This window comes from Oryctolagus cuniculus, chromosome 11 (assembly GCF_964237555.1).
Source record: "Oryctolagus cuniculus chromosome 11, mOryCun1.1, whole genome shotgun sequence".
NCBI lineage: Eukaryota > Metazoa > Chordata > Mammalia > Lagomorpha > Leporidae > Oryctolagus > Oryctolagus cuniculus.
The window spans coordinates 58,899,589-58,926,835 of record NC_091442.1 but is presented as its reverse complement, the minus strand read 5'-3'; the positions used below and the strand labels follow the sequence as shown (position 1 = coordinate 58,926,835).

At 51.7% G+C, this 27,247-nt stretch overlaps 3 protein-coding genes, 1 long non-coding RNA gene and 1 pseudogene across 8 annotated transcripts in view; 1 reads left to right on the top strand and 4 right to left on the bottom strand.

The window, feature by feature from the left end:
• Window positions 1-1,104: 1,104 nt before the first annotated feature.
• ZC3H10 (zinc finger CCCH-type containing 10) lies at window positions 1,105-6,678 on the bottom strand. 5 transcript variants are annotated; one of them, XM_017341928.3, is made up of 3 exons: window positions 6,558-6,678; window positions 5,717-5,780; window positions 1,105-4,035 (listed from the first exon to the last, which is right to left on the bottom strand). In XM_017341928.3, exon 3 carries the CDS (start codon window positions 3,978-3,980, stop codon window positions 2,670-2,672), a length of 1,311 nt encoding a protein of 436 aa, XP_017197417.1. In that variant the 5' UTR covers window positions 3,981-4,035; window positions 5,717-5,780; window positions 6,558-6,678; the 3' UTR covers window positions 1,105-2,669. The 5 variants fall into 5 exon arrangements, with proteins under 5 accessions (XP_017197417.1, XP_017197418.1, XP_008254861.1 ...); XM_017341929.3 differs by having other exon boundaries at window positions 1,105-4,032; XM_008256639.4 differs by lacking the exon at window positions 6,558-6,678 and adding an exon at window positions 6,098-6,235.
• Window positions 6,679-8,273: 1,595 nt separating this feature from the next.
• On the bottom strand, window positions 8,274-10,546 carry LOC138844365 (uncharacterized). Its single transcript, XR_011380102.1, has 2 exons — window positions 10,413-10,546; window positions 8,274-8,326 (listed from the first exon to the last, which is right to left on the bottom strand). It is a non-coding gene; the product is annotated as an uncharacterized lncRNA (long non-coding RNA).
• Window positions 10,547-11,862: 1,316 nt separating this feature from the next.
• PA2G4 (proliferation-associated 2G4) lies at window positions 11,863-22,263 on the bottom strand. The gene is made up of 13 exons (XM_002711068.5): window positions 21,745-22,263; window positions 19,767-19,895; window positions 19,378-19,483; window positions 19,220-19,289; window positions 18,893-18,985; window positions 14,702-14,765; window positions 14,427-14,505; window positions 14,197-14,275; window positions 13,979-14,112; window positions 13,577-13,671; window positions 13,320-13,447; window positions 13,114-13,167; window positions 11,863-12,984 (listed from the first exon to the last, which is right to left on the bottom strand). The coding sequence occupies exons 1-13, from the start codon at window positions 21,830-21,832 to the stop codon at window positions 12,919-12,921; spliced, it is 1,185 nt and encodes a 394-aa protein (XP_002711114.1). The 5' UTR covers window positions 21,833-22,263; the 3' UTR covers window positions 11,863-12,918.
• On the top strand, window positions 16,327-17,096 carry LOC127491097 (dolichol-phosphate mannosyltransferase subunit 1 pseudogene; annotated as a pseudogene).
• Window positions 22,264-22,947: 684 nt separating the features above from the next.
• Window positions 22,948-27,247, bottom strand: part of ERBB3 (erb-b2 receptor tyrosine kinase 3) — a 24,077-nt gene continuing 19,777 nt past the window's right edge. Inside the window, exons 24-28 of the mRNA XM_051832768.2 lie at window positions 26,531-26,628; window positions 26,258-26,446; window positions 26,054-26,125; window positions 25,250-25,550; window positions 22,948-25,095 (exon numbers count right to left, since the gene is read on the bottom strand). Coding sequence (XP_051688728.1) covers window positions 24,569-25,095; window positions 25,250-25,550; window positions 26,054-26,125; window positions 26,258-26,446; window positions 26,531-26,628 — 1,187 coding nt within the window. The 3' untranslated portion in view covers window positions 22,948-24,568. The remainder of the gene's footprint in view (window positions 25,096-25,249; window positions 25,551-26,053; window positions 26,126-26,257; window positions 26,447-26,530; window positions 26,629-27,247) is intronic.

Below are 27,247 nucleotides of genomic sequence, written 5' to 3'. Positions count from 1 at the left end.
GGAACTGGCAGGACTGGGGTGATTCTTGTAGCCAACTGGCAGTCCCAGGTTGTGCTCACATGACTGCTAGTGTAGATCACCCATTATCTCAGACCAGCTCAAGGCTTTATCCCTAAGCAGCATTTTCAGGGAGAGGGATGCAGTGTTTGAGTCAACTCAAGTTACAGACGTATCTGAATACTGTTTAGTACTTCCTTGTGTTACAGTCGAGTACATGGGCTTTCAACATTTCTATCCAAGATGAGTTTCACTTTTCAATAAAACATAGCCCTTGCACATATCAGACTGCTCTTACATGACCGCACTAACATTTTCTAGGTACAAATGTTTGCTTTTTCCCCCCGATGTTCAGATTTCATCCAGGGCTACTCGTAAACTGACTCGTTTTTTCTGTATCTGCGATGACTTGGAGGTGAAAGGGAAGCAGCTGTTTACTGGCCCGACACAGCCAGGCTGCAGAGCTGTTAGGGCCGACCTGGGCTCACAGCTAGCCAAGGAGTTCTGCTGGACACAAATCATTTCATCAAACAAGGTCACTCACGGACTGTGATGGAAGTGAGACAAACACGACAAGGCCACTTGGTGATTGTGATGAAGTGAGACACACGCGCACAATCACCTCACAATTTTGTTTAAGCACAAAACAAGGTCAGTGTGCAAACCACAAAACAGCGAACGTCCCCCTCTCCCGGCTAACAAGCAGCGGCTGCTTCATCGCCAAGTGCCTGCCCAGCTAGTGCGCTGCAGCCTGCCTTCCTGGAGGACTAGGGAAGACCAGAGTCCCGGTCCTGCTTCCCCCGACAGCATCCGCGCCACAGGAGCAGCCGCGTCCCAAAACTCACTCAGCCAAGCCCCTGTCCTCCACGTGCTTTCTACCGTGCTCCTGGGAACACACACAACTTCCCGTGGTGTGCCCTCTCCCTACCGCAACGAGCATGCAATTCAGCTTGTTCTGTACATGTGTGTGGCTGCAGGTCTTCAGCTGGAGTGCACTAAGACACCCGATGTCTACAGTTTTCCCAAATTCAACCTGGAGATACTTGGCACGAAGGAAGGAATAAAGTCAGTGAAGATTTCACTGGTATCCATGACCACATTCTCCCCTTAATGCTCATAAACCATCTCTTTTAATAATCCAGAATTTTGCCAGAAAACCAACATTAAGCTTACCAATGTGGTGTTTCTAAAACCCATCAACAGTGTTTTTCCCCTTTTAGTCTTTTTAATGGCCAGCCTTGACCTAGCCCACCATCTTCAACCTCAGACGTTGTAACCTGAGTGATCAACCAGACAAGAGAGCAAGAGGTAGCAGGAGATACTACGGGGGAGCACAGCACACGGCCGCTCTCTCTACCCCCAGGTCCGCTGCCCCCATTAAACTAGGGACACCTGAGTTGTTTCCCCTCCATCAGCCGTGAGCTGAGGAGGAGCTGATGTTTGGCTATTGGGGCTCTTGGCCTTATTGACCCATAAGTGGATTTAAAATCTCTGGTCCTGTGGAGACAGAGGTAAGAAAGGGACAAATCCTGGGGACTATGTCCCAGAAGGACTCCCTCTTCCCAGCACCTCCCAAGCCTTGGAGGCTTAAGGCATTGGCCACTGAGGAAAGGACGAACAGGAGGGACTTTAACTGCCATCAACACCGAGCAAAACAGCCCCTTGCCCTGCTCTGAGTAAGAGAAGGCTCTGTCAAGTACGTAACATCCCGGCCCCATTCCTCACCACGTGTACCCTTCTTAGACCTGCCCCCCTCAATGACCCTAGGAGCCCTGGTTACTAAGGCAACCTGGGAACAGCACATGCAGACAGAGACCAGAAACAGATGGCACTATTTTTAAACTAGACCTGGTGGCTCCAATGCTTTTACCCCACAAAGTGCCTTCCCCAAAGCCCCATCTGGTCATCTTCTGGGTCCCTACCCTTCTTCATTGGCCTCCATACAACTTGCCCAGGCAAGGGGAGGGTGGGGTCTTTATCCCATTTTGGCACGGGATCTGCTTACTGCTCCCAACTTCCACACAGAATATCTAACATGTTTTCACTGCCTCCATTAGTTAAAAATAATTGTTATTTTATTTCTTTGGAAAGTATTGGGCCCTGCCCTATCCATTTCCACACCAAACTAGGGTGATGAGCACTCCCCTAGTCTTTGGGCTGGAGTACTATGGTCCCAGCCTTCCCAGGGGCCCAGGAGCAGCTCCTGTATTGTCCAACCCAGCTGGGCCCCAAACTGTCTGAAGGCTCCAGCCAGGCCTTCTCCTCCGGCCACCCACCTCCCAGTGCTTCCTGGTCCTCCCTCTGGGCAGGGCATCTGTTTTCTTCCAAAACCACTGCTGACACCTGTGCTGTGCAGAAGCGAGGACAAGATCAGGGATGCCCCCAACTCCCACAGAACACAGCCCTCAGTCCGCCCTTCCTCTCTGCTGGCTTCAGTCTCTACTCCTGAGCAAACCCCACTGCAGTGAGGCTTGAAGGAGACGGACAAGAGAACCCGCCTGTGGGAGGTGAGAGAACACACCAGCCCAACCTCTCCTCAGAAGCATACTCCTTAGTCTCTCGTCCTAGTTCTTGAGCCCTTCAGACAGGGCCTGGGAGGGCCAGGCGAGGGGGTAAGGACCCCTCCACCCCAGGCCTAGGAGGCTACACCAGGGGAGTGTCCATTAGGCCCATCAGTGTGGCATGGCCGTGATGCGCATGCTCTGGGAAGCGATAGGGTAAGTCACCATGGGCGTGGTGGTGTGGCTCATAGTGATTCCTGCCAATGGCTGGGCCATCGACACGGCCACAGGAGCCACAGGAGCCACAGAGACAGCCACAGGAGCCATGGAGACAGGTGGGGGTGCCATTCCCTGGGCAATTGTTTGGGCCAGAGCAGCTGACAGTGGCGTGATCTCTGGGGTCAAGTGTGGGGGTGGGGGTGGTGGAGCAGCAGGAGGTGCAGCATTAGTTGGGGGAGCAGCTGGAGCTCCAGCAGGGGCCACCAGTTCTTGTTGGGAAACAGGACGAGGCTGTAGCGCCTGGCTGCTGAGAGTAGTGTGCGTCTGGGCGATGCCATGGTTAAAAGTGGCAACAGTACCCACGGTGGGGGCTAGAGTTTGCTCAGTTGCTGGTGCAGTGGAGCTCAGGGTCATGACCTTGGCCTGGTTGCGGAACTGGGCGTTCTGTTCCAGGAGTACCTCGTTGGTGGCCAGCAGGTTGCTGACCTGCTTCTTGAGCTCCTCCACCCGCTTCCTGAGCATGGCATTCTCCTCCTCCAGCAGCCTGCACTCCACTCCGCGGGCTGGAGCCAGGCTGTACTCATAGGACTCAAAGTGCGGGCCGTCGGCAGGGCAGCAGCCACCTCGCCGGCGCTTGGGGCCCGGCTCATGGTCCTCAAAGCCCCGGTCGGGAAGGTCATAGATTATGTCATAGAGATCGTGACGTCGGCCGGGGGGCACTGAGCCTGTGGAGCCGCCCCCGCCAGAGCCGCCTGCGCTCCGAGCATCAAATTCAAAATCCCGCTGCAGGTGGCGGAACTTGCACTTGGCTCCTCTCTGACAGTCACCCTTCAGAAAGTCCCGGCAGATGGGGACCTCCTCCTTGCCATTTGGTAGGTCAGCCGGTGAGAGGCCCAGGCCGGCTGCCACTTTCTGCCTCAGCCGAGGGGGAAGCTCGCCTGTCTTTTTATAGCCATCCTCATCCTCCTTGGAGCCGTGGATGAAGCGGCAGTTTGGGCGACTGCACTCCTTGTTCTGGAAGTCGTGGCAGAAGATGAATTCATTTTTGCTCACCCCCAGGTTGGACACCTCGCTCATGTCTGGGTGGCGGTACCGGCAGCGCTTGCCTCGCTTGCACACATTCCTCAGGAAGTCTCTGCAGATGGCGTCCGAGCTGGCCCCGCCACCGCCTGCCCCTGCTCCACTGGCCTCCTCGCCGCCACTGCCTCCAGGGCCTCCCCCGCTGCTCCCAGTGCCGTTGGCATAGCCGTCCCGGTCGGGCATCCTGGTCCCCCCCAACTCAGGGCTTTCTTCCTTTCCTTGCCACTCTTGGTGACTGCTGAAAAAGAGGAAAATCGTGTCAAACAAGAGTCCTCCAGAGAGACTGCACGCCTTCTGACTACAGACAGGCAAGCCGGTAGGGCAGTGGCTTTACAAGTGAAGAACTGAGGGGATGAAAATTCTGTCTGGACTGGCTGACTGGTCAGAAGTCCCGCCCAGATCCTTGTGCACCTGGTCTGGTCAGGATGATTCACACTTGCCTGGCTAACGGAGGAGAGGGAGTTAGGATAAAGCCACCTCATCTAATGATGCGCCAAGAAGGGGGCAGGGAGAGAACAGTGTTAGATTTTATCTTCCCTTCTGAGCTGACCTTATTAAAGTTGTGGGTGTGCAATTAAAACTGCTACCAGTTTGAGGAGGGGGAACAGAGAACGGTTAACAGCTGAAGAGGACGAATAACTTCTAACTTTCTAAAGCACAGTAGGGTAACTAGAGTTGCCCGCAATCATTTCAAAATAGAGAATTTATATTTGTTCTCAACACAAAGAAATGACACATATCTGAGGTGCTGGGTATGCCAACCACCTCGATCCGATCAATACACGCTCCATGTGTGTGGTGGAATGTCACACTGCACCATAAGTATGTGTAATTACTGTGTCAATTAAAAATATGTCTTTAATTAGAAAGGAGACTCAGAGGAAAAAGAAAACCTGTTCGTGCAGGAATGGGCTGGGAGGAGACTAGGAGTAGTGCCCAGGACGGGATGCTTAGCTACTGGGCTGTGGGTCATGTTCCCTGTACTCCCTCATCTGTGGGATCTCGGGTGAGGGCTCTGTCTCAGATCTCTACCACCCAACAGACTGGTGTCACCAGCGTGGGGACAGTTCCTAAACCTGTCTTCTTCAGTATTCTCTCCCTGCCCACCACTCCCCCCAACCGTACAGAGGGCAGCCTCTCCTCTCAGGGGAGCAGATCGCAAGCCGGAGCCTCCACTTCTAGACCCCCGGAACAAAAGGACCTGCGCCAAGGGCAAGGTGAGGGGGTTAATTTCACGGGAACAAGTGACCTTCCTTCCCCTATTCTCCAAGCCCCCTTTCTACCCACCCCCACCCCCGCCATGGGAAGATCCCACTGACATCAAACCACACCACGCCTTACCCCACAAAGATCCTCTTTATTTATAGACTCCATAAAAGCTTTTTAAGTCTCCTATTTCCCAAGAGAGCTCTGGAATGTCAGTCCACTGCCCTAGTTCTAGCCCTCCCTTCTCTCCACCCCCAGGAAGACTGGAAGTCCCTGCGACCACGTGTCTAACCTCCTGAACCTCTTCTCGGCAGTGTTCGGGCTCCCCCTGCTGTTCAAACAGGAGAACTCATACTGTTGCCCCGCGAGCATAAGGGACTCCTTCCCGATCCCTCGGGCCTTGACCTGTATCATACCTCACCGGATCCCTTGGCTTTGCCTTCAGATCTCCCAAAAGCAGGTGACCAGACCTGCGGCCAGAGTCACACAAGAAGCTCCAAAGGAAGTGGGCTCCTTTTCTTCCAAAAGGAGGCCGCCCCAGAACAACAGACACATTCAGAGAAGAGATAAAAGATACAAACTGCGTCCCCCAAGGGAAATGATTAGGCGAAGAACCAATGCCACTTCTCCAAGCCCGAGCCGCGCCGCAAGGCCCACCGGAAGCGGCTCCTTCCCTAGGACACGCCTCCCCACCCCTCTCCCCGCACTGGTACCTGAGGTAACTCAGGTGAACTCCGGGGCTCCTGTGGGTCTCCACCTCCACATCACTGCTGGGTTCTGAACAGGAGAGAACACAACAGAAACAGGCTTGGGTGCAAGAAAGGGAACGCGCGCAGGGCTACGGAGTGACGGGGGCAAGAACGCCAAGAGCCCGGGGAGCCTCCGCATTTCCTCGGGTTCACACCGAACTGCTCCAGCAGCAAGAGCGAGGCGGCAGAACGCATTCGGGGAGGCTGCACTGGGGTTCCGGCCCCCAGCGAACAAAGAGGGAGGGGCGCCCCGCCTCGAGACGAAGGAGGATGCGGGGGTAGGACCCGGCCCGGGACTGGAGTTCTGGAGGCGGAACATGGAGTCGTGGGAGGGCAGCAACTGACAGTGCGGCGGGACGGCCGAGCCGACTGGAGGGCGGTGACTCGGACGCTTTCCAGCACCCCAGAGTTGGAGGGAAAAGTCCTAGGAGTTTCCCGGCAGCAAGTCCTCCAGCCCGGCGGGCTCCGTGCAGCGCTGCCAGGACGCGGCGGCGGCGGCGGCCCGGACCAACAGGGCACTGAGAGAGCGCAAAGTGCGGCCGGGGCCGGGGCGGGGGGCAACGAGTGTTCCTAGGTGACATCAAGATGCGGGGATGGGCAGGGCTGTGACGTCACGGAGCTGGCGTTTGCTCGCGAAAGCGGGGTCCGTCAGAAAAGGGGCTCTGCCCTGGGCTTCCGTGAAACACAGCCAGCTCGGTCCTGGGGGGCCGCGTGTGCGTGTGGCCCGGCCGAGCGCGGCCACTAGGCCGACCTCGACTCCTCCCCTCCGGGCGCGGCCTCTACCTCAGCCTCCCGCCTCCCTCACCTGCCGCCGCCGCCGTAGTTGCTGCTGCCGCCTGCCGGTCCTCTAGCTTCGACAAAGAGCCGCCCACCCTACGGCTCTTCCGCTTCCTGCGGAAGAAGTGGCGCTCTAGCCGTCAGACCCGGAACCACACTCTATGGTGTGCGAGGGCCGAGCGACGAGCCGCAGGAAGTTCCCGGCAAGCTCCGCGCGTCACCATGGCAACCGACCACACAGCGTCGCGGCACTCGGGCCGCGCGACGGGGACCTCGGCAGAGGCCGGGGCGCGACGAGCACTCGGCCGTGAACTCGACCCCAGTCCCCGGGCGCGCTTTCCCACAGCTGCGGGGACGTCCACCGCCCCGCCCCGCAGACATCCTCCACGCCGACCCCCACCCAGCGGAGAAACCACGGACACACAAGTTTGGTTCTTCGGCTAGGACAGCAGAGGCTTTTTATTGTACGCGCGTTACACTCGGCCACAACAGAACAGGATTAGTCCAGAATGCCCGGCCCAGGGCGGCCTCCGGGGCCGTTTCGGTGTCAGCGGAGCGGTCTCCCAGGTGTTCGCAGCGATCCGGACGCAGCGGCTCGCAGTCCAACAGCTGCACCGGCGTCCCGGGACGGGCATTCCTCCTCCTGCCCCCGGCCTCACGCGCACACAGCCAGCGTCTACTTGGACCTCTGTCTCATCTTTCTTCTTTTGCGCTTCAGCCTGAAAAGCAAGAAGCGAGACTGCGCCACCTGCACACACACCGCAGACCTCACGTTTCCCTCCCCCCTGAAGTCGAACTCAAAGCGGCACACGCCGCGGCGCAATCAGCCCCCATCACGGCCCTTCACGTCCCCCCTCCTAAAGCCTTTCCGATTCCCAAGCCGAGCTGTTCCCGTCTCGCCCGGGTCGCGCCCCACTTCCCTCCCCCTGGGCTGGCGAAGTCCCGACGTACCTGCGCATTCGCTTCTTCCTCCACTACCGGCCGATCACAGGCAGGGAATGGAAAAAAGGGTTCGTCTTAGTAACAGGTCCAGGCAGAGAAGTGCGCTATTCAGCCGCGGAGAGTCTAGCTCGGGGACTCGGTCGCAGACACTGGGTAATACAGCCTCCGACCGCTCTCCCCCAAACGACTTCGCTGTTCCCTCCCTGCTCCTCCCGCAGACTAGCCATCCTCGCCCGCCAGGTCTCGGGAACCCTTGGGACGGCTTCCTTCTCCGGGTCGGCCCCCACTCGCCAACTCCTACCTCCCGAGCTCAATTCTAGGGGCCGCTCACCTTGGCTCTCATGGCGCGGAGGTCTCTACGGGGAAAGAGAAAAAGACTGCAGTTAGTCCGCTGTGATGATGGCAAGTGCACAGGTCAGATGTCAACGGATTGTTCGTGCGGCCCGAACACAACCAGCGTTGACACTCACCCAAGAAGATGGCGCTAAAGCCGAGAGAGCGAGCGAGTTCCGCCCGCGGCTATTTAACGGGGCGCTGCGTGTCGTCACTTCCGTCGTCCCGCCCTCCCGGGGCGGGGCTGCTTAGGGAGCGTAACAATGGCTTTCGGCCTCAGACGCCAGTGAAGTGGCGGGCCTGAATTTCCTGGGAAGCAGTGTTTTGATTTCGCGTTCCCAACCCACCCTGCTCTCGCCTGACTACAGAGACCTCGTCGTTTCTGCACGAGCACCTGTTTCCAACGGAGCTCCGAGCGGTGCAGATGGGAAACGGGCAGCAACTTCCGCTTTCCCTCGCATCGCTTCTTGGGAGTTGAAGTTTGTTGACGAAGTCCTCCATTTTATTCCGGATAGGTACGGACTGTAGAAATAAACTCCTAATTTCTCTTGCCGCCTTGCCTTATTTAAGTTAAACTACCGCAAGGAGATTCGGTCTTGGAACGTCCGAAGGCCGTAAGACTCTACCGCGTGGAAGGGATAGGAAGAGGGTAATCGGAGAGGCTATCGTACTACAAAAAAGATCCCCGTCCCTTTCCCTCAGAACTCTTGAGAAAATAACCCTCTCTGTGTAACTCTGACTTTCAAATAAATAAATCTTAAAAAAAATATACAATAACCGCAGTATGGTGTTCCCCACGTCACTAGAGACTCCCAGTCACACGCGCCGTCTGTCCCTAGCTAGGAGTGCTCATCTAACCGTGGGCAGTGGGGAGAAAGACCAGCTACGTCTTCTCCAGGCAGGCGTGATAGCGTTAAGGAAAAGAACTTCTCACCAGTGTTTTGGTACAGTCAGCTGAGAAGCACCAGAAAACAAACATCCCCAAAGATTTGGCCCCAGGAAATGTCACTAAAGCGTAAAAGGAACAACCATGCAGACTTCATGTTGTTTTAAAACACTGTGAAGATTTTTTGGTACAGTCCCTTCTTGGATATGATGGATTCTCTATAACTAATATTGCACTTTACTATAAAACAAGATTTTAAAAATTTAGGGTCCCAAATACCGTATGTTCTCTCTGACCTGTGATAACAGAACACCTAAAAGGCAATCTATAGTAAAGTGAAACTGACACTTTGAGAAGCAATAACTTTGAACAGCCCTTGTCTTGACTGTTGTGGAAGTTTTTTTTCCATACTATTTGTTGAACTCCTAACATAGTCATATGTGTATAAAGTTAATAGAAAATAGATGTTAGTAAAAAATAAGAATGGGAATAGGAGAGGGAGGAGGAACAGGGGTGAGAGTGTGGGTGGCAGAGCAGGTACGGTGGGAAGAACCACCATGTTCCTAAAGTTGTAATTATGAAATATATGAAGTTTGTGTTCCTTAAATAAAAGGTTTATGGGGGGTAAACAAAGGAACCCTTTTACATTGCTGGTGGGAATGGTAAGTTAGTACAGCAGCTGTGGAAAGTGGCATGAAGGGTCTGCAAAAATAGAACTGTCATAAGTCCAGCAATCTTGCTACTTGGTATATATACAAGATAAATAAATCTGTTGAAAGAAAAAAAGTCTAGGGTCCTAGTTCCAAATGTTTAAGTAGTTCTAACATTGCCACTGTGAGAATATGACCAAAAAAATCTATTTTTTTAGATTTATCTGAAAGGCACAATGAGAAAGGGAAAAACATCTTCCATCTGCTGCTTCACTTCCCAGATGCCCACAACAGCCAGAGCTGGGCCAGGTGAAACCAAGAGCCAGGCACTACATCCAGGTCTCCCACGTGGGTGCCAGGAACCACGTACTTGGGCCATCACTGCTGCCTGCCAGGTGCATTAGCAGAAAGCTGGATTGAAAGCAGTCATTGGGACTCCAACGTGGGATCCGAGTGTCCCAAGCTGCACCTTAACCTGCTGTGCCACAATGCCTACCCTGATAAATCCTTAAAAACCAACCAAACAAAAGCAAACAAGCCTTGCAGAATTATAACAAGACCACCAGAATTTCAACTGTTAATTCCCAAAAAGTCGATTTGAGGGTGGGGTTGGTGTTGTGGTGCAGTGGGTTAAGCTGCCACCTTCGACAACAGTATCCTGTATAAGTACCCAGGTCTGCTTCCAATCCAGCTCTCTGCTAACATGTCTGGGAAGGCGGCGGAGGTTGGCCCAAGTGCCTGAGCCCCTGCCACCCATGTGGGAAAAGCTCCTGGCTGTGGCCCAGCCCTGGCCACTGTGGCCATTTGGGGAGTGATTCAGCAGATGGAAGGCCTCTTTCCCTATCTTGCTGTCACTCTGCCTTTCAAATAAACAAACGCCATATAGGGATATTGCCATTGCAGGTGGCTTTACTAGCTATAACACCAGCCCCCAAGAAGCTATTTTCTAAGAACACTTAGGTTATAGCAAAAACTGAAAAGGCAGGTTATTTCCCACAGTTGCTGTCCTCCCCACCCCTGCCTGCCTCCTACATTATCTGCATTGCCACCACGGAAATACATTTGTAAATACCTGAGGACTGGGGCCAGCACTGTGGCATAGCCGCCGGCATCCTATATAGGCGCTGGTTTGAGTCCCAGCTGCTCTGCTTCAGATCCAGCTCCCTCCTAATGTGCCTGGGAAAGCAGGGGGATGCCTCACTCACGTGGGAGGCCTAAATGAAGTTCTGAGCTTTGGCCTGGCCCAGCCCATTGTGGCCATGTGGGGTGTGATCCAGTAGATGGGAAGGCCTCTGTATCCTATTAACTCTGCCTTTCAAATAAATAAATAAATAAAAAACAAACACATATAATGACAAGTCATCACTTGGAAGACCATAGTTTAGCTATGGGTATGGACAGATGTATAATGGAGAGGCATCAATGGGCAGATCAAGTTTTTAGGGCGAATTACTCCATGTGTTATATGAGAGATACTTATTCTATACTTGTTTTGTTCCAGTGAACTATGTCCAGGGCAGCAGTGCCTCACATGTAGGCATACACCCACATCTTAATGACCTACCCGATCTGTCTCGCCCTGAAACTAGCACTTCTTCCTGGTTTTTGAATCCAGATAAGCATGTGCAGTTGTTTATTGCAGTATGGGTGAACAAATGATGGCAACAAGGTGGCCGGCGCTGTGGCACAGCAGGTTAAACTGTTGCCTGTGCACTAGCATCTCATTTGGGTGGTGGTTTGAGCCCCAGCTGCTCCCCTTCAGATCTAGCTTCCTGCTGATGGCCTGGGAAAGCAAGGGAAGATGGCCCAAATAGTTGGGCCCCTGCACTCATGTGGGAGACCTGGATGGAGTTCCAGCCCCACCCATTGTGGCCATTTGAGGAGTGAACCAGCAGATGGAAGATCTGACTCCCCCTCTGTAACTGCCTTTTAGGCAAATACAGAAACTAGAAACAGAGGGTTTCTAGTTTAGAAAGTTAAATCACCAAGCTCCAATAGATAATTTACACTTCAGGGAATCCAGGATCTGTTTTCCACAAGGCCCCCTTGTTTCTTTTTTTTTATTTTTTTTTATTTTTTTATTTTTGATAGGCAGAGTGGACAGTGAGAGAGAGAGACAGAGAGAGAAAGGTCTTCCTTTGCCGTTGATTCACCCTCCAATGGCCGCCGCTGCAGCCGGCGCACCGCGCTGATCCGATGGCAGGAGCCAGGAGCCAGGTGCTTTTCCTGGTCTCCCATGGGGTGCAGGGCCCAAGCACCTGGGCCATTCTCCACTGCACTCCCTGGCCATAGCAGAGAGCTGGCCTGGAAGAGGGGCAACTGGGACAGAATCCGGCGCCCCAACCGGGACTAGAACCCGGTGTGCCGGCGCCGCAAGGTGGAGGATTAGCCTATTGAGCCACGGCGCCGGCTTGGCCCCCTTGTTTCTAAAAGGTACACTATGGCACTATAGCAGAACCATTCCAATCATTCCTGCAAACTGCACCCTACCCCAGGTAACAGCAGCATACAAAGGCACATCATTATGAGCAAATCCAAATTTATTTTAACTCCATGTCATTTTCAAGGTGTTTAAAAACCTCATAAGTTAGTGGGAGCCCTGGTTCCCTGGGACAGCATGCCAGAGGTACTGAAATTTGTCACCTTTCTCTACAACCCCCGAGCAATGCATCCAATCCAAGTCCAAAGCTCCAGAAAGCCAGGAGTTGTCTCTTCAGTCTACTCCTCTGGTTCCTGATTTTTCTTTCAAGGGAAGGAGGTCAACATATTTCAGACAGGGAACAAAACCACAGTTGAGCTTCCACCTTAGGTGTGTGTAAGATGGAGTGGGGAGATCCCACTGACTCCACAGAAAAGGACACGGTTGAGATGGATTACTTCTTTATAGCCTTGTGAAAATGGAGGAGAAAAAAAAAAAAAAAGATCCTGCAGAAAGTAAATGACTGAAAAATTTACAAACGAGGATCCATTTATTAGATAAGAATCTCTTCATAAATGGAGACTCCGGCCCCTAAAAATGGGAGGGGCCTGACGAGACAGCCTGGATCTGATGAGCAATCTGCCATCAGGTAAATCAAAATCTGAAGAACAGCTCCTCTTAATTTTGAGGCCAAACAAAATAGTAAGGGATAGTGGGAAAAGAGAATAAAGCCCCGAACAGATGGGGGAATGCTGCCATTGGAGTGGTATAAAAAATCTCGGCTGAGTTTATAATGGTGGCGGCTGATTTAGCCTCCTCCCTGTTCTGTTGTAGGGCCACAGACCTTGACCAAGCAGAGAATCGTAGAAAAGGCTAGAAAGAGGGGCTTGAAGACGGTGGATTTTGACTCCTGATTTTATTATCCAATTGCTTTTTCCTATTTAAAGTAGTCTTCGGCGGCTGGGAAGCCTGGCCTCCCGAGACCAGAGTCAGTGGGAGCCGGTGGTTGTTGGAAGGGGCTGGGGTGGGGCTGGGGTGGGGCAGGGAAACCCTGCTCTGCTGGCGGTCCTGGGTGGAGAAGACGAACCGCACTTCAGAGCCCGGGGTGCAGTGGGAAGGGGATGAGGCAGGAGCAGCAAGCTGGGGTACGGGACCCACCTCAGTCCCCAGCCTCATTTTCTTCTAACGTCTCCCCACTGGTGGCATTCTCTGCAGTCTTGGAGGCCTACGTGGGAGAAAAGGAGTGGGAGAAGACTTGTCAGTTCTTACTCGGGAGTGGTGGCCCAGCTAAAGACAGGGCTGAGGAAAACTGTGGAAAATCCACACGTAGGCCACGGGGACGACCACAACACACCTTCTTTTTCTTCTTTTTCTGGGTTTTCCGACTTGCGGAACTCTGGAGGAGGGCCTGGAAAACAGGAGAAGGCAACAGCTGTTGAGGCAAGAGGAGGCAGCACCAGCACAGAGGGTGACTGAAGGTGCCCTAGCTCAGGACCCCGCTGACGCGGGGCCCACTCCCAGCCCGGCGCCACACTGCCACCACCTCCCGTGCACACTGACCTTCAGCTCTGCGTCCTGGACCTCCAGCTCCGACTTGTAGAGGTCGGGCTCAAAGGGACCACTGGTTATCCTCATGGGGCCGTTGGGCATGAGCAGAACTGTAAATTTAAACTGGGCAACAAATTCACCTGAGGGAAAAACGAGGGTGTGCTTTGAAAAAACTGTTCCTTTGTCATACTGAGCCTCTCTCCTCAAGTTCCTGGGAGAACAGTATCATGTACTCAGGGCCCCAGAGATGCCCTCCCCGCAGGACTCACCCTCCTTCTCATAGAGAACATTAAACGGCTGCAGCAGTTCGTGTTTGGCACATTCCACCACACCCATCCGAGCCTTCTTCTCATCTTCAAATGCTCTGGGTAGGGGAAGAAGGAATTCAGAGGTATCCTTAACTTCTCATCAAGTCTTACCACTTTGCCCATGTTTTTAAATAGCTCCTAGCCTCAGGCCAAGATCATGCTAAGGATTGCTCTTTTACATTACCTTCAATGAGAAGGCGATGGGGAGAGGAAGGGAGAGAGCAGGTGCCCACGAGCATGAGCTACAAGTCTAGGCAGGAGAGGAGAGGGAGGGAGGGAAGGGGGAGGCAAAAGTGTTGGTTCCTGGGAGCATGGTCTGTGAGTCAGACTGGTTCCAAGTCCCGTCCTTGTGAAGTGCAGTACCTTAAGGTAAATGGCATGGCATCAAAACGCCTCTCCACCTCACTGAAGAAGGCACGTGAGGTTTTCATTTTCAGGCCGTATTGTTTAGATGGGTCTCGTTTGTAAATGGTGGTTCTCTGTCCTGCATCCTTGGCCTGAAAGAGTTAAGTCAGGGCAAATGAGGTCTGGCGAACACACCCTCAGACACCGAGCCCAGGGAACTCTGGGACTTTCCTCACCTTGCCCTCTCCTGAGCTGACGAGGACATCCACAGCATATACTTCGTGCACCTCGAATTCAGCTTTTTCATGGTCCTTCCTAGAAGGAATGGAGAAATGGGGAGCCATTAACAAGAAGTAGCTCCTGGGCGTCTGGAGTAGAAGGGGGATAAGATCAAGCTGGGAGCAAGTACAAAAAAGAGGGTGACTAGTCTGATGGGGCTAAGGATGAGCAGTGAGCTGGCACCTACTTCTGCTGGTCTGTGGGATTCTGGATAATGGTTTTCTCTCCATCGATGACATGCTGCTTCAGTTGGTGGGACAGCATACCTGCAGACAGGACAGGACTATGGCTATCAAGAATCCCCAAAGGTTTCCAAATCCACCCACCTAACTAGTTTGATGGAGCAGCCAATGAGGAAGGTGTTTGGCTATGGAAACACAGGGGCTGGAGGGAGGTTTCTGGCTTAGACTGAGCTGGAGCAAAAGCCTTCATTCTGCTAACTCAGTCTTTTTAGGCTCTTACCTTCAATTGGTGTGCAGTTAAATGAGTGGGCAACCTTGTTCCAAGCTTCTGTCACCTGTGTGTTCTGGAAGTACAATATACAATGTCAAATAAAAGGTATGATGCCAGGGACTAATCAAGTTCTCTACCAGGAGAGGAAAAAGCATAAAAGAACTGAAGAGTTCTAATATCCCCCCGCATCAAGTGCCAATAATTTTCTCTCACTGATTTTTCATTTCACAGCCTTATCCCTACAAAGTAAAAATTCCTGAGATTTGCAAATCATTTTACAAAGTGCATTAGCAGGGGCCAGCGCTGTGGCGCACTGGGTTAAGCTGCTGTCTGCAGTATCCCATATGGGCACTGGTTTGTGTCCTGGCTGCTCCACTTCCAATTCAGCTCCCTGCTAATGCACCTGGGAAGCAGTGGAAGATGGCCCAAGTCCTTGGGCCTCTGCACCTGCATGAGAGACCTGGATAAAGCTCCTGGCTTTGGCCTGGCCCAGCCACAGCTGTTGCAGCTATTTGGGGAGTGAACCAGAGATGGAAGATAGCTAATTCTGACTTCCAAATAAAAATAATGATAATAATAAAAGCAAAGTGCAGTAGCAAAGATTGTCCAATTAGATGATCTAGATAAGAAAACTGAGATTCAGAAAAGCTAAATGATTTGCTCAAGGTTAAAAAAGTATTAAGTGGAGGCTGGTGCCACGGCTCACTAGGCTAATCCTCCGCCTGCGGCACCGGCACCCCAGGTTCTAGTCCCAGTCGGGACGCTGGATTCTGTCCCAGTTGCTCCTCTTCCAGTCTAGCTCTCTGCTGTAACCCGGGAGGACAGTGGAGGATGGCCCAAGTCCTTGGGCCCTGCACCTGCATGGGAGACCAGGAGGAAGCACCTGGCTCCTGGCTTCGGATCAGCGCAGCGCGCCAGCTGTAGCATCCACTTGGGGGGTGAACCAATGAAAAAAGGAAGACCTTTCTCTGTCTCTCTCTCACTGTCTAACTTTGCCTGTCAAAAATAAATAAATAAAATAAAAAAATTTTTAAAAAGTATTAAGTGGAAAAATATGAAGTCTAGGTTTCTAATGTAAAGTCAGTGTTTACTCCTTTATACCTGGTGTTTCACCTGTTGAGGGGAGAGAGCACACCCTTAATTTTCCTTTGTGGTACAATCTGATCCTCATCTAAGCTACTAACTCTAAGTCAAATGAGTAATTAATCATAGCTAATATTTATTGAATATTTATGTGCCAGGTCCTGTGAGAAGCACTTTATATGGATCATCTCAATTATTTGAATCCTGAAAGAAGGCACAATTTTATTTTTCCCATTTTACAGATGAGAAAATTTGAATTAACTTCTAAAATAGTAAGAGTTGGCAATATGGTATGGACCCAGACTGATTTCATAGCTACATGCTAGCCACTAAGCAACTACTTTCCTGTAAGATGGACAGTAATCATAATAAAACTAAACATGTGAGGTAACAGAGCACTCAGGTGTTTAGGATGCCTGAGGCCCTGTCCAAAAGGCTGTGTAACAACTTTATGGAATAGGTATCACTGTAAAGAAACTAAGAGGATTAAATAAAAATAATGCAATTAAGTGGTGACAGGGGTTCCACCGTGGCCTGTGGAAGGGAGTCGGATGCTCCCCAGATCTTGGCAAGAGCAGAGCAAGTATTCTGTACTCTTGCCACCTACGATGAGCATGAGAACTCGCCACTCATTGTGTGGCTGCTTCTCCAAGAGTGGAATGAACTAAGAAATTACAATCATAGATGATGGGAGCCCAGATGGAACGAGAGATGTGGCTGAACTGCTGGAGAAGATCTATGGGCCAGACAAAATTCTTCTGAGGTCTCAAGAGAAGTTGGGACTAGGAACTGCATACATTCATGGAATGGAACATGCGATAGGAAATGACACCATCATAATGGATGCTGATCTTTCACACTATCCAAAATTTATTCCTGAATTCATCAGGAAGCGAAAGGAAGGAAATTCTGATATTGTGTCTGGAATTCACTACAAAGGAAAGAGAGGTATATTTGAAAAGAAAAATGATCAGCCATGGGGGCAACTTTATTACTCAGATTTTACTGAGACCAGGAGCATCTGTCTTATCTAACAGGAAGTTTCAGATTATAATGAAAAGAAGTTCTACAAAAATTAATAGAAAAATGTGTTTCTAAAGGCCATATCTTCCAGATGGAGATGACTGTTTGGGCAAGACAGCTGAATTATACTGTTGCTGAAGTTCCATTATCATTTGTGGATTGTGTTTATGGTGAATCCAAGTTGGAAGGAAATGAAAACAGTCTCTTTCTTGGAGACTCTTTTTGCTGCTACATAAAAGAAAAGTTATTTCTTTATGCTTATCAAGTTCATTTCCATTTAAACACGCAAGAAGCCTGATTACTGCTGTCTGTAAAATGTACTCCTAAAGCATCAATGATAAAGTGAATTCCATGCAGATATATTTTCTGGAGAAACTCCAATTTATATTTCAAATTAAATAATTTCAAAGCTCCTGGCTGAATAAGCAATGTTCTCAGTTTTCATTTATGTTTTGTGGTATTAAGACCTATGAATAAATGTATATGGATATTTTTGCATTAAAAAAGTGGTAATAGGAATAAAGTCTAAATTAAAAGTGTGAAGCATGGAAGAACACAGAAAAGGAGAAAAAAGATGCTTTAAATACTGAATGGGCCTCTGGAAATTTAAATTTAGAGAATTGTGTCCACTGACGATCTAAAGTGTATAATTCTGTTAGTCTATGAGAACCTTAGGACTTCTGGGCTTCCTAATTGTCATGCAGAGTCAGCGCTAACTCTGGACCAGCCCACTGGTATCGTCATCTCATTCCTATCTTTTTTTTTTTTAAGATTTATTCTTTTTTTTTACTTGATTTTTTTTTTTTTTGGACAGGCAGAGTGGACAGTGAGAGAGAGAGACAGAAAGAAAGGTCTTCCTTTGCAGTTGGTTCACCCTCCAATGGCCGCCGCGGCTGGCGCACCGCGCTGAGCCAAAGGCAGGAGCCAGGTACTTATCCTGGTCTCCCATGGGGTGCAAGGCCCAAGCACTTGGGACATCCTCCACTGCATTCCCTGGCCACAGCAGAGAGCTGGCCTGGAAGAGGGGCAACCGGGACAGAATCCGGCGCCCCGACCAGGACTAGAACCCAGTGTGCCGGCACCACAAGGTGGAGGATTAGCCAAGTGAGCCGCGACACCGGCCCCATTTTTTTTTTTTTTTTACTTGAAAGGCAATGTTACAGAGCAGGGAGAAAGAGGCAGAGACGGCAAGCTTCTATCTGCTGGTTCACTCCCCAAATGGCTGAGATGGCTAGAGCCAGGCCAATCTGAAGCCAGGAGCCAGGAGCTTCTTCCAGGTCTCCCACATGGGTGCAGGGGCCCAGGACTTGGGCCATCTTCCACTGCTTTCCTAGGCACATTAGCAGGGAGCTGGATTGGAAGTGGAGCAGCCAGGTCTCAAATGGAGCAGATATGGGACGCTGGTGCTGTAGGCAGAGGCTTAACCCACTATACCACAGCACCAGCACCCTATCCTTTTTCTGACTTTTGTTTTATAAAGGCTTTAAAACTGAGTTTGTAAGGTACTTAGCTCAAGTTATTTTGGGGACAGATGCACATACAAAACATGAAAAGAGGGGCAAGCATTTGGTTTAATAGTTAAGATGCTGCATGAGACACCCGCATCTCATTTCAGAGAGCTTGGATTCAAGTCCTGACTCCCTTCCTACTAATGTGCACCCTGGGAGGCAAGGCAGCAGGTGCTGGCTCAGGTCTCAGGGTCCTTATCACCCAAGACTGAATTCCCAGCTTCCAATTTTGGCCTGGCCCAGCCCCAGCTATTGCAGGCACGTGGGGAGTAACCAGTGAACAGTGTTTGTGTGCCTTTCAAATGAATAAGGTAAATACCATGAACAAAGAAAAGAAGGATCTCTACGTGCAGTTAAGGAAGAAACCATCACTCTGTGCACCTAGCACAGATCTGTCTGCTGTTGAGTGTCAAGCGCTTAGTTCCTGCCTCTTCTCTACAAGAATTCCCATCCTAAGACACAGCTTATTTTAAAAGGCTAGTTTTTAAATAGGGGGTGTGGGGGAAGTTGGCAGTTCTGTCCAGAGTGGCTACAGGTACCTAACGCATCTCGGGTTCTCTCTTTAGGGCTGGATAAAACAGCTTACCTGATTTCCAGGTTTGACCAGGCGCAGGGCAGCCTCAGCACAAAGGTGAGCTGCCTTAATGACATCTGCTTTCCGCCCTGTCACTTGGGTCCCCTGTGGATAAGGAAACCCATTCAGAGAAGCTGGCTAACTCAGCCCACCATGTGGGTAATATTTGTGCACCCAAGCCAATGAACATTAAAGAAAAAGTGTTTCTCTAGAGAATTCTGTAGACTCTCCCCAAACATGGTGGTAGGGGATAGGGCTGAGGCAACTGCAGTGCACACATACTCTCGCCCCCTGCAAACGAACCCCAGCTGGAACAGAGTTCAAAAGTAGGCCACCTACCTGAGCTACACCGACCACGAAAGTGTGAGCCACATTCGCGATAAAGCCATCCACATGGACCCCAAGGTCACTGAAAGGCAAGGGCAGAGTACCACATTAGGAATGGCATAGTGCAAGTACTTGGGAAAGAGAAACGCTCTAAAATGGCTTAGCCTTACATTTTTACCAAGTCACCTTCCTTGAGAATATAGTCCTGGTCACTCTTCAAAGGCGAGAAGTGACACACACAGTTATTTACTGAAATGCTGGTAGGAAAGGCAATACCTGTAAAGACAGAATCGTTAGCCTTACTGCCTTGCTCTCTCTCTTGCTGCCCTTCAGAAAAAGGAAAAACTTTCTCAGGGACTTTAACCACGTTGGATTGGGTAGGGCACTGCTTGTATCCCACTTGCCATTTCAGATCTCCAAATATCCCACCCAGGGCTGGGTGGGGTTTGCATCATTATAATGGGAAAAAAAAAAAAGAACCAGATAAGGGCCAAGCTTGGAAAACTAGTGAGAGGTGTTTTGTTGTTGTTGTTGTTTTTTTTTTTTTTTTTTTTTTTACCTTTTTTCATCTCCTTTTCTTTTTTGAAGATCTTCCCTGTCTCTTCCATGATCATGGCATCACCCTTCTCACACAGGCTCAGCACGGACACACCTGAGCTGGATGCTTCCACCAAAGACCGAAGTACCCCTGGGGACAGAATCCCACCACATCAGCCTGGCACGTATTTACTGTCTGCTGACCACCCTGGTATGTAAGCTGGACTCGGAACTTCTAATTCCCAGCGCTAGCCCCCTGAGGCTGAGAGAGGAAACCTGAGTCTTGCTTCTTGGAATGTATCTACCTATAACCTCTAATTTCTACCCTCCTTTCCTAAAATAAAAAAGGCCAACCCCTCCTTGTCTCCCTTACATTATGTGACAACTGGCTACACACAACATCTTCTTAGACAAACTTGACTGTCCAAAGGCACCTTGGGCCTGGCAGAACACAGTTATGAGCTGCAGAGGGTTCATGCCGAGGTGCCCCACATACATGCAAAGTAGACTACAAGACATTTATGGGCGTCAGGGACACAGAATTGCTGACTCGAAGCTGATGCATTGGGAAATTGTTACCTTCCTGTCTTCTCACACATCACTAATTAGGTGTTGGTAATCGCAATTTATTTAAATTTATTCCCTCATAAACATATGTAGGAACTAAGGGGGCTATTCAGAAGTCTCTGGGCTTCAGGGGGCTCGTGGCTTTCAGCCTGCCGTAGATCTAAAGGGATTAGTGACCCTGAGATTTCAAAACTGATATCTGAGATCACAAATGACTCAAATTATAAACTGCAAGAAAGAAGAAGAAACATTTCTTTTAGTTCAAATCACTAGTATCGAAAACTAAAGTACACCCAGGTCAAGGCACTACACTACACGTCCACTGAGCCACTTTTGAGAAAGCATTGTTCTGTTCACACCCTCTCCGTGATCCATCCAGAATTTCAGGTTTGATTTTTGAGGTCTCAGTTTTGGATTAACTGGAAGTTAGAACAACCCAGGTCTTCGGCTTCAGAGCCAAAGGCACCCTAAAAACCTCTTCCTATCTTTACTATTAAGACCATATAGAAGCTCAGACGAGTAGCTTCCAACTCTCTCAGTGGGTTTTAAAATGGAAAGGTGAACTGGAAAGAGAGAAAATAGAAAGTGAGACATCTGCCTAGAGTGGCAAACAACTGCTGAGAAGTCGGAGCAGGGCTCGAATGATGACCGGTGACAATCCTGAAGCCGGTCCCGCGGCCACACCGCTCACCAGCCCGCCTAGCTGGGGCCAAGGGCAACCTCAAAACCCTCCTCCGAACTCCAGCAAGTCCCCGGAAACCAATCCGAGGGCTGAGGCTTTCTGCACAGATTGGAAAGGTGGTAGTAACCAACAACTTCGAGAACACACAGACGAAGTCCCCAAGAGTTGCGTTAGAAGGTCCAGGGGTGCCCTCCAACGGCCCCCTGAGCCGGCCCAGGGTGAAAGGGGGCCCTCGCCAGGGCGAGCGACGAAGTAAAGGAGGAAGACTCCAGCAAAGCACGTGGTGGGGAGGCTGGTGTCAGGGACCGCGGCGGCGGCAGGAGGGACCCGGCAACACGTGCCAGCCCTGCTCCTGACGCTCAGGAGCCGCAACAAAACAGAAGGGCGCCTCTGTCGCCAACAGCTGGGCGCTTCCTCTTCGAGGCGACCGCCGAGACCCGGACGGAGGAGTGCGGGCACCGAAGAAAACGCGCCTTGCCTCCTTTACCAACGGCCTAGGCTCGAAGTCTGCCCGGGTCCCTCTCTCTGCCCTCTCCCCGGTCGCCGGCCCGCACCCACAGACTCCAGTCCAGGCCTGGCCACTCCGGTCCCGGGCGCGACACTGGGTCTTCCCACCACGCCGACTCCAGCGGACCGATACGGACCCCACCGGAGCTCACTCCGCAGCACCCTACCGCGCCAGCCCCTCAGCGGTCTGCCCAGCACCTCTCCCTCCCAGACTCGATTCCGGACCCCCCGAGGCCGCACTCACGGTTGGCGATGTCGCCCCCCATCTTATACTTGGTCACGACCAGGTCCTCGGCGATAGTTTGCTCCTGCTGCTCGTCCTCGCCCGACATCTTCCCACCACCACCACTGCAGCCTCGTTTCCCCTGAGCCGCCGCCTCTGTCGCCCTCCCCAGCCGCAGGCTGTGGTCAGAGCCCCCACGATCCGCGAGGAGAGCGCGAGCGAAAGCGCGAGCAAGCAAGGCAGCGGGCGGGCGGGCGAGCGAGAGCGAGAAGCTGCGAGCGCGCGGGCTGAGGCGCAGGGTACGCCGGGACGACGAGTCCTTTCCGCCGCCACCCTCTAGCCGTCCTCGTGGTCGCTTGAACTACAATTCCCAGCCTGCCTCTCGCGCCCCTAAGCCAGGCCCTGGAGCCTTGCCCTCCAAGGGCCTCGCACGCCGGAATCGCCGGGCACGCTGGGAAGGGTCAGGCTCCGGCGGGAAGGCGGAGCTGTTGGCTAGCTGGAGGGGAAGCGTGGTCTCTCCGGGAAAAAGTCCATCCACCAGGAGTGCTGAGCCCGAGCTCGTAATAGAGAAGGGGGGCGGGCTGAGGGATTAGGGGCGGGGCTTCGAAGGGGAAAAGGGTTTGGCTGCGGCGGGGCGGCGTGGAGCAGGGTGGAGCCGAGGTCGGTGTGCTGTGTGTGCACCTAGGGCGGGGGTGCTGGGTACGCCGGCTGGGGATCCCTGGGTCGGCTGGCGGGACCGGCCCGGCCGGTCCAATCGGCTCCCAGTGCTGAGGGAAGGAGCAGAGCGGACGTGGAAGACCGAGGAAGCGTGTTGGGAACTGGGTCTAACTAGGCAGCGGGAGATCATCCACTCACGCCCTCCCGACCTAGAGGCACTGTTCTTCCAGCCGTGGCCTTGAATGGGGCCCCCACCTAAGGAAGTGCTCGCAGAGAGTTGGTGGCTCTCTTAAGAGAATGAGTTTTGAAGCAATTTAAAGCTTTCAATTTTCGCATCCATAGGGCATTTTCTAACTTCTCCAAGCATTTGTGGGATTTTTTTTTTTTTTAATCCTACTTGCCCTGTAATTTCTAGTACAACCCCTGAATGAAAAGGACTCTGCCCTATGCCTGGAGAAAGCTGAATGGGACGAACAGGGCTGTCGGGAGACAGAAAGGTGGCTGTCCACTGTTGCACTCAAAGAGGTGGCCTCTTAATCAGTTTCCTTCATTTGACAAACAGAAAGCTGAAAAAAACTTTGGCATTTTTATTCAGACATGTATAAAAACAACAAAACACTTCAATGATATAACAGACATTTGCCCCAGTTCCCCTCCCAAGGGGATGGAGGTCTAAAGCAGGGTCCTGTCTCTCCCACCTGGAAGCGTCTCACCACTGGAGGAGAACAGCTCCTACAGGTGGGCCTGGGGACCTTTGTGAGTCTGCCCTTAGGAGTGATCACGAGAGTTACGGTTTATGCAAAAACATCCAGTTATTTTTCCTTCCTACCCCCTCACCCCCACCACTTCCTGAGATGAGAAGTCTGGGTGTAGAGGAGGGTTAAACTTGATTCAGTGCAAAGAAAAAAAAAACACACACACACACAAGTAAAATGCACCTTACAAGGGCTCTCTGACTTATCTGTTTTCCATGACAGCTTACAGTAAGAACACGTGCATTCTGTTGGGAAGATTTTGAAACCTGGACCTGTTGCTTAATTTACCCAGTCTTTAAGGCTCAGTCCCCCTGATCTGCTGTCTTTCCACAGCTTGTTACCTGTGGTTAACTGCAGTCCAAAACAATTACATGGAAAATCAACAATTGATAAGTCTGAGTAGCATGATGAAATCTTAGCACCATCCTGCTCTTCCTCTGTCCAGTGTAGTCGTCCCTCACTGCCCTTAGTCCCTCGGTAGCACTCTCGCTTATCAGATCTCCTGTTGTGGTATCCAAAAGTGGCTGTGTTCTAGGAACCCTTACTTGTTTAATGGTGATGCAGGCAATTCACATCGACCAAAGAGAAGTGCTTCCGTTAAGTGAAAAGGTGAACGTCTTCGTAAGTAAAGGAGCCAAAAGTGTACGCAGAAGTCGCCGGATCTCCAGTGCAGACGATTCCTTTATCCATGGAATTCTGTGCTACTTTTCTTGTTGCACCACGGAATGCACAAGTTATGGCCGTAGTGCATGGAGTTCAGGAGGAAGGGCATTAAGTACAGCATTTGGTGCTATCTGTGGTTTCACTGGGTGTCTTGGAACATTATCCCCTGAGGATGGGGGAGGGGGGACTACTTAGGTGTAAAACAGGGTCATCTCTCTGTCACACAATTGTAAGGAGTATAAAGGATTAAGGGAGATAATGTAGGTAAAGTTTCGCTTGCTGCCTGGCCCGCAGTGAAGAGCCGAGAGTAATAGTCTGTTCCTAACTGCTCTTTACAGAACTTTAAGCTCTGCAACCTTTGCAGGGGGTTAAAAGTACCCAGTTTTTGCTTTCTTCTGCCAGATCTGCCCCTGTGTTCTTAGGACACTCTGAAACAGGCACATATCCGGGCCTCATACTAACAGGTGGGGCCTGAGCTACAGGGATGTGGGGAGTAATCCTTCATGTCTCCAGGGAGTCCTGGGAAAGCACACAAAGTAGGAAAACCTTCTCCTTCCTGGGGCTGGGAAGGAGAACAAAGTGCACAGTTGGCTACAAACCATAAGAAGTTTGTGTCAAAGGGATTCAAAGCCTCCAAAGGTTGAATGGAATTGTCTAGGACTAGAGAAATGGGGCTGACACCTGTGGAGGGGGGAGTAGGGAGATGAGGGGTACCCTCTAGAGGCACTAGCTGCCATCAGACGCTCCCCGAGTGTCTCAAGGAGTCGAGGCTATGTTCTCTGGGCGTTAGCCTTGGGGAAAAGCCTGCTATGCCAGTAATCAGGGTTGTCAAAGGCGGAGTCGGTGGCTTCTAAACTGCGGAGGGTTTTGAGGCGGGCGTAGCGGACACTAGGGGCATGCGGACCAGGCCCCTGGAAAGCTCGCATCTCTTCATACCCTTGCTCAGCTGCTGGGCAGGCCCCCATGGCTGTGTAATCCCCTCCCGGGCCACCTGCACCGCGTCGCCGATTCATATACTCATAGTCCTCATCTGGTGTCGTGCCAGCAGTGGATATGACGGGCACAGGGTTGAGAGGACAACTCTGCGTGCTGCCCAGGGAGGCACTGAGGTCTGACCCCACGTCCATGTACTCATAGCCCAGCTCCTCAAGGGAGCCGGGCCGAGGGGGATGAGATGGGCTGGGCCTTCTCCGACGGTTCATGTATTCATACTCCTCATCTTCATCTTCCTCTTCAGTACCCAGGACAGAGCTGAGACCCACTGAGGAAAGAGTACCTTCTCGGGAAGAAGGAGTACCTAGGAGAAGAGCAGAGAGGATAAGTAGGTGGAGAACTTCATGGTAATGGGCAGTAGGTAGGGGAAGGGAAGGGAAAGTTAGAAAAAATTAATAGGAAGGGATAGGATCAGAGAAGACGAGAATTCAGAGAAAGCTGCAGGAGGAGTCAGGCACCTTTGAGGTGTGTATCTGGCATGACATAACCGTTGACATCCTCTTCTTCCAATCCTGGCGGGGCAAGAGGGGTGACGGGCGTAAGCAGGCTATGGCGCTGGGAATGGTAGGCACTATCTCCCCTTGGCCGTGGGCTGCGGCTGCGGCTGCGGCTCCTGCACACCGACACCTTCTCCGGGAGCTCAGCCTCAGAGCCTGTCACGTGACCTTCTGACGATTCGGAGGTCAGGCGGCCCCGTGGCACTGGGTGCAGAGAGACCGGACGAGGGCATCGTTCACTGCCCCCACAAACTGCAGACTCCTACGAAGGAAGGTAAAGAGAGGATAACAGATTTAGAGACAGGAAAGGCTTTATTTAGAAGATTGGGTTGGGGGCCGGTGCTGTGACACAGCAGGTTAAAGCCCTGGCCTGCAGTGCCAGCATCCCTTATGGTGCCAGTTCAAGTCCTGGCTGCTCCACTTCCGATCCAGCTCCCTACTGATGAACCTGGGAAAGCAGTGCAAGATGGCCCAAATGCTTGGACCCCTGCACCCACATGGGAGACCCGGATGAAGCTCCTGGCTCCTGGCTTTGCATCAGCTCAGCTCAGCTCCAGCCATTGCAGCCATTTGGGGAGTGAACCAGTCAGTGTATGGAAGACCCCTCTCTCTATTGCTCTCTCACTCTACCTTTCTCTGTAACTCTTTCAAATAAAAATAAGGCTTAAAAAAAGAAGAAGATTGGGTTGTTTGTTGCCTGCCTTTTCAGTTTCTCATGCTTCCTGCACTACCCCTCAGCCACCTCGTGTCAGCAGCAGAGCTCACCTGGCAGGCCTCTCCAAGAACACTCTGGTTCATGGGCATGTATCCAGATGATGGACTTAACAGGCTCTGGCTCTGGGAGGAAAGAAGTAAGAAAAAGGTTCAGATGAAGGAAGAAATCCTACTCTTACCATGGGGGCCGTGAGTAGTTGGTCTGGGGGTTTGTGCGGGCCTGGTGTGGAGTCTTGGGTAGTTACAGTGTCTTACCCCCCGTGGTCGAGTAAGAGTTCCAACTGGTAGGCTGAGAGCAGAGCCCAGTGTGGTTGCCAGGGTGTCCTCTTCTGCCTCCAAGTCTAGGTCTAGGTCAAGTTCTGGCTCCAGCTCTACTTCCTCCAGTTCCTTGTTTGTCAGAGCAGAGGGCTCTGCCCCAGGAGGTACTCCAGGCCCACTCTCCCTCTGTAGGAGCAGGTAACTGTTAAGGTGGATCCGGGTTCCAGCCAATTCTTTTCTCCACATCCTTGCAATCTAGTCCCTACTCACCTTTATGACTAGATACCGTGGTGGATCTCGGGCCATCCTGGTGAACTCATTGGCTAGTTCTTTAAAGGTTGGGCGAATGTTCTCATCAATCATCCAACCTAGGATAAGACACAGGAGGTAAAAAACCGTCAGTGTGCATGGAGCCGTAAGAGGAGATGGGAGGGAGAACAGTTAACAAATAGCTGGGATTTTCAGCCTTTTGGCTAAGATCAACTGTGAAAAAATGGCTTGGGGTGGGGGTGGGGGTGGGCAGTGCTATGGCATAGTGGGTAAAGCCACCTCCTGCAATTCTGGTGTCCCATATGAGCACCAGTTCCTATTCAGCTCTCGGCTATGGCCTGGGAAAGCAGTGGAAGATGGCCCAAGTCCTTGGGCCCTTGTACCCGCGTGGGAGACCCAGAAGAAATTCCTGGCTCCTAGCTTCAGATCAACGCAGCTCCGGCCTTTGGGGCCAATTGGGGGAGTGAACCAGCAGATAGAAGATCGATCTCTCTCTTAAAAAAAAAAAAAAAGGCTGGGGGAGGGGGGGATGTCGGGCCAGCAATTTAGCCTCTTCCTTGGGTCATCCACATCCTATATCTGAGTGCTGGTTTAAGTCCCAACTACTAGGCTTCCTATCCAGCTCCCTGCTAAAGCACCAGGAAGCAGTGGATGAAGGCTCAAGTACTTGAGTCCCTGCCACCCATGTGGGATACCTGGATGGAGTTCCTGGATACT